This window comes from Neophocaena asiaeorientalis, unplaced genomic scaffold, assembly GCF_003031525.2.
Source record: "Neophocaena asiaeorientalis asiaeorientalis breed wild unplaced genomic scaffold, Neophocaena_asiaeorientalis_V1.1 scaffold43, whole genome shotgun sequence".
Taxonomy (NCBI): Eukaryota; Metazoa; Chordata; class Mammalia; order Artiodactyla; family Phocoenidae; genus Neophocaena; species Neophocaena asiaeorientalis.
In genome coordinates this window covers 673533-683640 of record NW_020173674.1, presented here as the reverse complement: position 1 = coordinate 683640, position 10108 = coordinate 673533, and the positions used below count along the sequence as shown (strand labels likewise).

The 10108-nt window shown below is 50.7% G+C and overlaps 1 protein-coding gene across 1 annotated transcript in view; it reads right to left on the bottom strand.

Moving 5' to 3' along the window:
* Positions 1-7928, bottom strand: part of LOC112402238 (mucin-2-like) — a 35439-nt gene extending 27511 nt beyond the window's left edge. Inside the window, exon 1 of the mRNA XM_024749032.1 lies at positions 7606-7928. Within this exon, the coding sequence (XP_024604800.1) occupies positions 7606-7928 (323 nt within the window). The remainder of the gene's footprint in view (positions 1-7605) is intronic.
* Positions 7929-10108: the final 2180 nt, after the last annotated feature.

Here is a 10108-nt window from a genome sequence, read left to right as displayed (position 1 = left end):
CATCTCTGCACCCCATCCTGGGGTCCCTCAACCTCCTAATTAGCTCTTGTATTTTGCATGCATTGAGGTTCACTATTTGTGCTGCAACGTTCTATGGGTTTTGACAAATACATAGTGTCATGCACCCCCGTTATGTATCAAATCTCCTTTCACCTCCTCAACCCTCCCCACCAAAAGCCCAGCAAGCACTGATCTTTTTCACCATCGCTATAGTTTTGGCTTGAATATATTTTTATGATTACTTTTAGATCTCTAACTGCTAAATTAATTCTAGAACATCACGCAGCCGTTATAAATTATGGCTATGATATTGTGTTGCAAGAAGGAAAACACTTAGGATTCACTGGTCTGGAAGACTCAGGACAAAATTTTCTCTAACAGAACCAAGCTGAAATATTTTTTCGAAGTTTTACAGAGGTGAAATTGATATACAATAAAGTGTTGATTTGATCAGTTTTGACATAAATACACACCTGAAGCCATCGCCACCATCAGGACGGTCAATGTATGTACAGCAGTCGCCCAGGAAATCTCATACCCCTTCCCCACGTACTGCTTCCTGGCCCCAAGGGTTAGCTTGCATTTTCTAGAATTTTATGTAAATAGATCCATACACAGGTACTGTTTTTTGGTTTGGCTTCTTTCACTCAGCATAATTTTTTTTTTTCCAAAAAAGGGTGACTTTTATTTTGGAGAGATTATAGAAGCAGACAACCCTTAGGAAAGCACCGCTTCCAAATCAGTGGAGCAAAAGCCTTTGAAACCCCGGCCTATTTTCCAGATATATCCATATCTTTTGACTATTATAAATTCTGAGGTCTCTTCTGTATTGTCTAAACTTTGAATTTTTCCCTCTTATTTCCATTCACTGGGTCAACCCGTATTCCTCACACACGTTGCGGGGGAAGAGAAAGCTTACTTTGTGGGGATCTGCTTTCTGGACATGGGTGGTCAGTTTCTCAGGGGATCATCAACTGTTGTTTTTTTTTTTCCTATTTTTTGGCCACGCTGCACGGCTTGCTGGATTTTAGTTGCCCGACCAGGAATCAAACCCGGGCCCCCTGCAGTTGAAGCGCGGAGTCCTAACCACTGGACCGCCAGGGAAGTCCCCATCAACTGGTTTTTATTCTGATTTTCCAGCTTCTGGTCTCTGGCTACTTCCTCTGTTTGCCATTATTGCCACTAGTTCTTCGCAGAATCAGCATAATTATTTTGAGATGCATCCACAATGTTGCTTGCAGGGATGGTTCATTCCTTTTTATTACTGAGTGGCTTTCTTTTGGGTGGCAATAAAAGTGTTCATTTCTTCAGCTGCTGATGGCCTTCGGGCTGTTTCCAGTTTGGGACCATCACAGATCACACTGCCGTGAGCGTGTACACAGGCGTCTTTGCACTGACCTGGGAGCGGAGTGTCTGGACCGCACGGCATGTGCGTGTTCCAATTTCTCTGAAATTTCCAGAGGGGTTGTGCATCACATCCCCTCATCGGTGGATGAGACCTCCCCGACCCCGTCCCAGCCATGCCTTTGGCCTTTCCCATTTTGGCTGTTCTAATAGGTGCATGGTGGTATCTCATCCTGGTTCGAATTTGCATTTCTATCCACTAATGAAGTTGAGAACACTTCTGTGTGCTTATCTGCCACCTACCTATCTTCTTTGCTGAAGTGTCTGCTCAGATCTTTTGCCAATTACTTATTGGGTTATTTGGGTGGTATTTTTAACTGAGTTCTAAGAGTGGTTTATCTATTCGAGATAGCAGTTCGGTGCTAGAGATACTCTTTGCAAATATTCTTCCTCTCTGTGGCTTGTTTTGTTCAGTCTCTTAACAGTGTCTTTGGAAGAGTAGAAGGTTTTCATTTTGATGAGGCCCAGTTCACCCATTTACTCTTTTATGGATGGTGCCTTCCAGATGATAGGGTATAGGTAAGAAAGCTTTGCCCAACCCAAGATCACAAATATTTTCTCCTGCATTTTCCTCTAGAAGTATTATACCTTTAGGTTTTACGCAATGCATTCTGAGATTATTTTTGCATATGGTGTAAGGCATGGCCTGAAGTTTCCTTTCCTTTCCCAATTGTTCCACCTCCTTCTGGACAAGGCTATCCTTGCTTCCCTGTGTTAATCCTGTGTAAAAATTTAGTTTTTTATACGTGTGAATTTATTTCTGGACTCTCTTCTGTCACATTGATCTATTTGTCTATCTTTGTGTTAATACCACACTGTTCTGATCACTGTAGCTTTGCAATAATTCTAATATCACCTAATGCTCACCCTCCGATTTTGTTTTTCTTTTCCAGAATTGTGGGTTTTGTTTTGTTTTGTTTTGTTTAGCTATTCTCTGTCCTCCACATTTCCATCTGAATTTTAGAATCAATTTGTCAATTTCTACCAAGAAAAAGCCTGCTAGTAGTTTGACTGAGATTGCATTGAATATATAGACCAGTTTGGGAAGAATTAAATCTTAGAAATACTGGGTCCTCCAACCCATGAGCAAGGTATATCTCTCCATTTATTTAGATCTTTCATTTCTATCAGCAGTGTTTTATAGTTTTCAATGTACGGGTCTTTCATTTCTTTTGTCAGATTTTCGTCTAAGCATTTCATGTTTTTTATCATATGGTAAATGGTCTTTTTATGTCAATCTCTGATTGTTCCTAATATATAAAAATAGTTGATTTTTGTGGTACCTACAACCTTGATAAACTCACCCACTAATTATAGTAGCTTTTTTGTATATTTCAGGTTTTCTACATAGAAGATCATGTTACCTGTAACTAAACTTCTTCCTTTCCAGTCTAGTTCTTTTTTTTTTTCTTTCTCTTCCTGGTTGTACTGGTAATGATTCCCAGCACAATGTTGATTAGAAGTGATAAGAGCAGATATCCTGATCTTGTTTCTGATTCCAGGGAAAAGCGTTAAGTCTGTAAGTATGACTCCAGCTGTAGGCTTTTTGTAGATATGCTCTTTATCAGGTTGAGGAAGTTCTCTTCTATTTTTAGTTTGCTGACAGATTTTATCTGGAAGTGGTGTTGAAATCTGTTAGATGCCTTTTTCTGTATCTATTGAGATGATCCTATAATTTTTCTTCTTTAGTCTGGTAATATTGTGAATTATAGTGATCCATGAATGTTAAACCCACCCTGTATTCCTGGGGAAAAAAAATTTAGCCATGATTTTCATATGTTGCTGGATTTGATTTGCTAAAATTTTGTTCAGACTCTATGTTCATGGGGGAGATGCTCTACAGTTTTCTTCCCCCGTGGGGTGTTTTTGTGTGGTTTTGGCATCAGGGTAATACTGGCCTCATAAAAAGAGTTGAAAATATTCCTTCTGGGGCTTCCCTGGTGGTGCAGTGGTTAAGAATCCGCCTGCCAATGCAGGGGACACGGGTTTGATCCCTGGTCTGGGAAGATCCCACATGTCGCGGAGCAACTAAGCCCATGCGCCACAACTACTGAGCCTGTGCTCTAGAGCCCGCGAGCCACAACTACTGAAGTCTGTGCGCCTAGAGCCTGTGCTCCGCAAGAGACGCCACTGCAACGAGAAGCCCACACACCGCAAGGAAGAGTAGCCCCCGCCCGCCGCAACTAGAGAAAGCCCGCATGCAGCAATGAAGACCCAACACAGCCAAAAATAAATAAATAAATAAATTTTTAAGAAAGAAAATATTTCTTCTTTTTCAGTCTTTATGGAAGAGTCTGTGCAGAGTTGGTATTATTTCTTCCTTAAATGCTTGATGGAATTCACCACTGAAGCAGTCTGGGCCTGGAGCTTTCTCTGTGGGGAGGTTTTTGGTTTTGTTTTGTTTTCTATTTCTTGAATATATAAGGGTATTCAGTTATTTCTTCTTCTTGAGTGAATTATGTCTTTCAAGGAATTTGTCCATTTCACCCAAGTTGCTAAATTTATTGGCAGAAAACTGTTCATAATATTCCCTTATTATCCTTTTAATATCTATAGAATCTGTGGTGATGTCCCCACTCTCATTCCTAATACTGGTAATTTGTGTCTTCTTTCTTTTCCTTCTATCAGTCTGGCTCGAAGTTTATCTGTTTTATCGACCTTCTCAAAGGCCCAGCTTTTGGGTCCTTTTTGCTTTTTTCTCCAGTACTTTGTTTTCTGCTTCATCTTATTAACGATACTCCTTTCTTCCACTTACTTTGGATTTAATTTGCTCTTTGTCTTTTCTAATTTCTGAAGGTGGACGCTGAGGCATTGATGTGCGACCTTTCTTTCCTCATTTCTATTGCAGCTGCTTCATGCCTGACAGGTCCCCCAAACACTGCCTTCACGGTATCCCCTCCTCCCTGGGGCTCTGTCTCTAGGGTGCCCATCTGCCCTCCAGTCTCTTTCCTGACTTTGGACCCTGGGCTGACCTCGGAAGTCCACCCGGTACCAATTACTGTCCCAGCAGAAAAATGAAACCACAGAAGGTATTTCAAACAGACAGGATTCAGCACAGAGCCAGTTACGCAAGTGCTGGAAGTTGTGAGGACAAAAGGAGGCCCTGAGGGAGCGGCAGGAAGTGGCTTCCACCCCCAGGGCTGGGGGGAGCAGAGAGGAGGGGCCTCCTGGGGCTAGGGCACAGCTGGTGGTGGGACCACCCAAAAGCCACCCTCTGGGACAGCAGGGACTCCAAAAGAAGCCAGAAAGGGGCCGGGAATTCCTCCTCCCTCTCCCCTCCCCACCCGCCAACAGTGCCTTCCAGGGAGGCAGCTGGCCAGGGAGTCCCCAGCCACAGGTATAAATCAGCCATCACTCACAGCACAGCACCTCAAATCCAGTGTGTTCAAACCATAAACACAGGATAGATGATAGATACATAGATATATAGATGATAGATAGATAGATAGGTGATAGATAATAATCGTGATAATAATAATAGCTAGATAGGTGACAGGTAGACGATAGATAGATGATAGATAGACAGATAGATAGATACATAGAGGTAGATAGAAAGGTAATAGATAATAATAATAATAGACAGGTGATAGATAACAGACAGATGGGAGATAGATAGATAGACACATGGGTGATAGGTGTGTATGCAGTTGGTGTCTTCCTAGCGCTGTCCACCGAGAGGGCCTGCGAACAGGACACCTCACGAGCAATGACCACCCAATGTGATGCACAACCCCTCTTGGTTCTCAACACCATCCTCCAATAAAAGGCACCAGGGTTCCTTGGAGAAGTAGCTGAGCTTCTGGGCAAGAACATTGAGATGACCTGGAGCAGCATTTTGTGACGTCAGAAAATAAGCGCCCCCCTAAGCGTCCACCGTCAGGAGCGAAGGCCTGCTGTCCCGCCACCGGGCCTGGATGGATGAAGGGCCGTGAGGCTGGACCCCAGGACAGCCCACAGCCGTTAAAAATCAAGTTCTCAGCGAATATCTAATGTTTGATTTCATTTCCCCGATATACTGTTGGGAGAACAAGCCCATAAAACAACCTAAGGTGACAGCCAGGGAAAGAGGGGAGCGCCCAGCGGGCCAGGGCATGAGGAGACCCAGCAACACCCTTGAAGGCTCATCACACCCAGCGAGGGTGTCGCCAGCCCCGCAGACCCGCCACGTTCCTCCAGGACGAAGGTCCCCGTCAGCCCACCCACCAGCTGCCCCTGGGCCAGGCGGTGGGCGCCCCTTGCTGAGAAGCCCTGTGGCCTTCAGCTGGTCGGGGTGTCCGTCTTCATCCACCGCTCACCGCGAGGGAAACACAGGCAGGCGCAGGAACCCTTGCCTCGGGGCACCAGGGGCTCAGGGCTCTGAGGCAGGGACGGGGGAGCCGGGGTGTGGCCCCTCTGTAGGAGCCAGGACGGTGGTCTGCATGTCAGCTCCTGGGCTGGTAGAGCACGGCCGGCACTCAGAAAGGAGCAGCGTGTCTGGCGTCTCTCCAAACCCCTGCCACGTGGGCGTGGGCGGGGTGACGTCACACCACTCACAGCGACGCCAAGGCCAGGCTCGCCCAAGGCGATAAACGCCTGCTTCCTGCCCCTCGGGGACCTCTTGACGCAATCACACAGAACAGGAAAGATAGGACACCGGAAAGACGGGGGAACGTCAGTCCCCGGGCCCACATCCAGCATCCCATCCCCCGGGGCTGGGGGCTGGGGCTCTCCCTGACAGGACGGGAAGGCCTGGGCCTGAACCCCAGCTGCTCTCCAGGCCTCGGTTCTGAGACTCAAGACACACAGACACCTGGGACCCGGGGGAAGTTCTGAGGACCCTTCTAGGGGCAGGAGACCCCGGGACACCCCATCCTGGCAGGACCCCTGGGCCTCTGAGCAGACAGGAACCAAGGACAGGGGCTCCCCAGGGAAGAGGAGGCAGCAAGGGTGGGGCGCGGGAGCGTCTGGCAGGTGGCAAAGGGGCCTGGTCTGAGCCCTGGGGCCCGCCAGGAATGGACCTCAAGCTAGAGGCCAGGGCAGCACACGCACCAGGCTGCCCTGCTGTCCAGAAAACAGACAATAACAAGTGCAGACGAGAATGTGGAGAAACCAGAACCCCGTGCGCTGTTGGTGGGAATGTAAACCGGTGCAGCTGCTGTGGGAATGGTACGGAGGGTCCTCAAAAAATTTAAAACAGATCTACCATTTGATCCGGCAATCCCACTTCTGGGTACGTCCCCAGAAGAAGCGAAAGCAGGGACTCAGATACTTGCACACCCGTGTTCACAGCAGCTAAAACATGGAAGCAACCCACGTGTCCACTGACGGACGAATGGGTACACGAAAGAAGGCAATTCTGACACGTACTATAATGTGGATGAATCTTGGGGACATTGGGGACACTTGGGGACACTCAGTGAAATAAGCCAGAAACAAAAGGATGAATCCTGCTTGATTCCACCCACATGAGGTCCCGGGAGGAGTCACATCCATAGAGACAGGAAGTAGACGGTGGAGCCGGGGCTGGGGGAGGGGAGGGGGGTGAGTGTTTCATGGGGACAGAGCGTCAGTTTGGGAGGGTGAACAAGTTCTGGAGGCGGATGGGGGTGAAGGTTGCTCAGCAGTGCAAGTGTGATTCATGCCCGTGAGCTGTGCACTTAGACACGGCTAAAAGTGTCAATCTTACGTTACGTGTACTTTACCAAAACAAAAGAATAATTTTTTCAAAAGAGAGAGAAAATTTATTTGAAGTAATAAATAAATAAATGCAGGTCAGGGAAGCAGCCCCCAGCTGGGTCCCCGGGGAGGGGCAGGTCTATCGTGTGGTGCTCCAGATGGGTCAGCACCTCTGCATGGGGGCGACATTGCCACTCCCCAAGGTCAGAGACCCCCCCTAAGAAGGAGCATATGCATTGTGCTTGGCAAGAAGGGGGTCCCCAGCAGGACAGGATGAACTCCTCCACCTGAAGACCCCTTTACACCTTAAAAAGCATGGAGAGCCCCCAAAGAGCTCTGGTTTATGAGGGTGATATCTCTTGATATTTGCCATGTTAGGCAATAAAACTGAGAAAATCTTTAAATGTCTATTTCAGTTAAAAATAAAGTAAATACACTACACGCTAACATAAATAACATTTTTACCCCAACAAACTATATTTTCAAAAAACAAAAAATTCAGTAGGAAGCGTGGCATGAATACACGTTTCTGCGAACCTCCCTGACGTCAGGCTTCTCAGCGGCAGCTGGACGTCGTCACCGCGTCTGTCTTTGGTCAGTTGGGAAATGTCGTCTTGGTCGAAGCATCCGGAGAAAAGCCGGCCTCGCCCAGACTTGCAGCTGGAAAGGCAGGAGCACATGAGCAGCCTTTTGGGATCCTCGCGGACTTTCTCCTCTGCTCCGACACCAAACCCCAGCACGTGGCGTCTCTCGGGGCGGTTGCAGTCTGGACCGGGAGCCCACCCCGTGCACCGCTCACTGGGGCTCCGGGGACCCTCAGTCCGTCTCGCTCCGTGGACGGGTCTCTGGCCGCCGTGATGCTGTAACATGGCGCATCGGTCGTTTGGAAAACGCTGGTTCAGAGCCTCCCATTCCGTGTCCACGTGGAACTCACACCAACATCACAAGCTCGGAGAGCGGCCTTCAGGTCGGGAAGCCGTCTCGCTGATGCTGGCACGTTCCAAAATTCTCATTCCCACTAGAGAGCTCGAGTTTACCGTGGCAACAAAGACTGTCTGCTGTTTTTCTCATTTTGGAGAAAACGTCTGCCAAGAACCCCGGTGTGAACAACGACGGCCCGTCGGTCAGTGGTTCTCACCCCTCGCCCGTCACCCGAGCCCAGCGCAGCGGGACGCTTGCACCACGGCCCAGACTGAGGTCAGTTAAATTCGGAGCGTTTGCTGAAAGCGCTTCTTTCCCTGGGAGAGTGTGTGGGGAAGACGGGGGGCCCTGCCCCGTGGCCACCCCGGGATCCTTGCTGAGCCAACAGCTTCACCCACTGGGGCTTTTGTGCCATCTGTGCCACGGGAGCCCAGTGAAAACGGCAGCTCACTTGGTCTTGTTATGAAAATAGTTTAGAGCTCTCAGCCTCCCCCAAAAAAATGTCTCGGGGACCGTGCTGGGCAGTGGCTGAGACGATGCATCACCTGACAATATTATTAGAATCACCCAGGTGAACACTGATGCCTGGGTGGGGACCCTGTCCAAGGGCAGTCAGCAAGGAGCTGGAAGAAACACTATATCCTCCCCCAATGTGGCCTCTTTCCAAACTAAAATATGAAAGTGATCATTTCTGCCTCAACTGACCCCACCTTCCTCAATCCAAGACGAGGCCAGGCCGTGGAAGGGATGGACCCCAGGCCCTGATCCCAGCTCAGGGCTGGCCGAGTGAACGCACGCAGGCCCTGCCTTTTCTGGACCTGTTTTGCCTGCCTGGTCACTGGTGGCCTCTCCAGGCCTGTGCCCCACTGTTGGGTGGGGGAGGGCCTGCGCCTGCAGCCCCAGGGCCCCCAGGGGAGCCCCGGCCGCCTGCTGGCCCCCTCCCCAGGCCCACAGAGGAGCCTGCCAGGGCTTGGGCAGGCAGGCAATGCCACCCACACTCTCAAGGAACAAACAAAGGTGGCTATTCCTGGGAAGGACTGACAGCTGGGGGCCGGGCTGGGGGCAAAGTCTGGCAGGGAGGGTCAGCAGTCCACGCCGAAGCCCCCGCCCCGCCTCTTTATGGCCAGGTCCTGTTGGGGCACAGGTCCAACGCCACCACCCTCCCTCCTCCCAGCATCTTCCAGAAGCCAGCCGGGGATCCTGGGGGCCAGCTGTCCCCCCATCCAGCTCACAGAATCAGGGGCAGTGTCACAGAGAGAGGACAGGCGCTCCCACGGTCCAGGCTGCCCTCCGCCCCGGGTGGAGGCACGTGGTCACACACTTGGGGTGCAGGCGCAGTGGGGACCCACCTGCCTCTCCTGAGCCTCCATGTGTTAAACAGGCTGAGGCTAGGGAAGATGCTAGCCCAGAGGGCGGTGGGTGGGGGGGATTTAGGAAGGGAGGTGAGGGTGGGGCTGGGGGTTAAGGGGTACAGCTTTGGGCACAGGTCTGGGTCTGAGGGCTACAGTGTTAGAGCCAAGGGGACTTGGGGTGGGAATTTAGGGCAGGTGTAGCAAGGGTGACACCTGAAGGGGGGGAATTAGGATCAGGAACCCGGGACCACCGTCACCCACTAAAGGACGGGATGCACTGCTCTGGGAAGCAGTGAGGGCAGCAGGGTGGGACCCGGGCGCCCACCCCTGCGGCAGGGCCTCCACTGGTCAGCTGGGGGCGCCTCCTCGTCCCTGCATCCTTCGCGAGGGCAGGGGAACACCAGCCACATCCAGCTGACCCCTCCCTTCAGCCAGGGCCCTCAGGCCCAGAGCCACCAGGCAGGGGCCACCAGGCATCTCCTTAACAGCTGGATGGGTCCTTGGGGCCGAGGCAGCCCTTCTTGGCTCTGCCCCAGGGCGGGCCTGAGATGCAGAGCCTGGTGGCCCCACTCCTCCAGCCACAGGTAAGATCACCGGGGAAATCATTTCCTCCAGGCCCATCTATGGGCTGGGTCAGGGGACGATGACCACCACACCCACTCCCAACACGCCCCCCCAAGCACCTGCAAGTAGCTCAACCAGGCAGCCTGCAGGGGCACCAAACAGCTGGGGTAAGGTGGGAGGGGGAGGGGATAGAGGAGCTCCGCCCAGGCGCC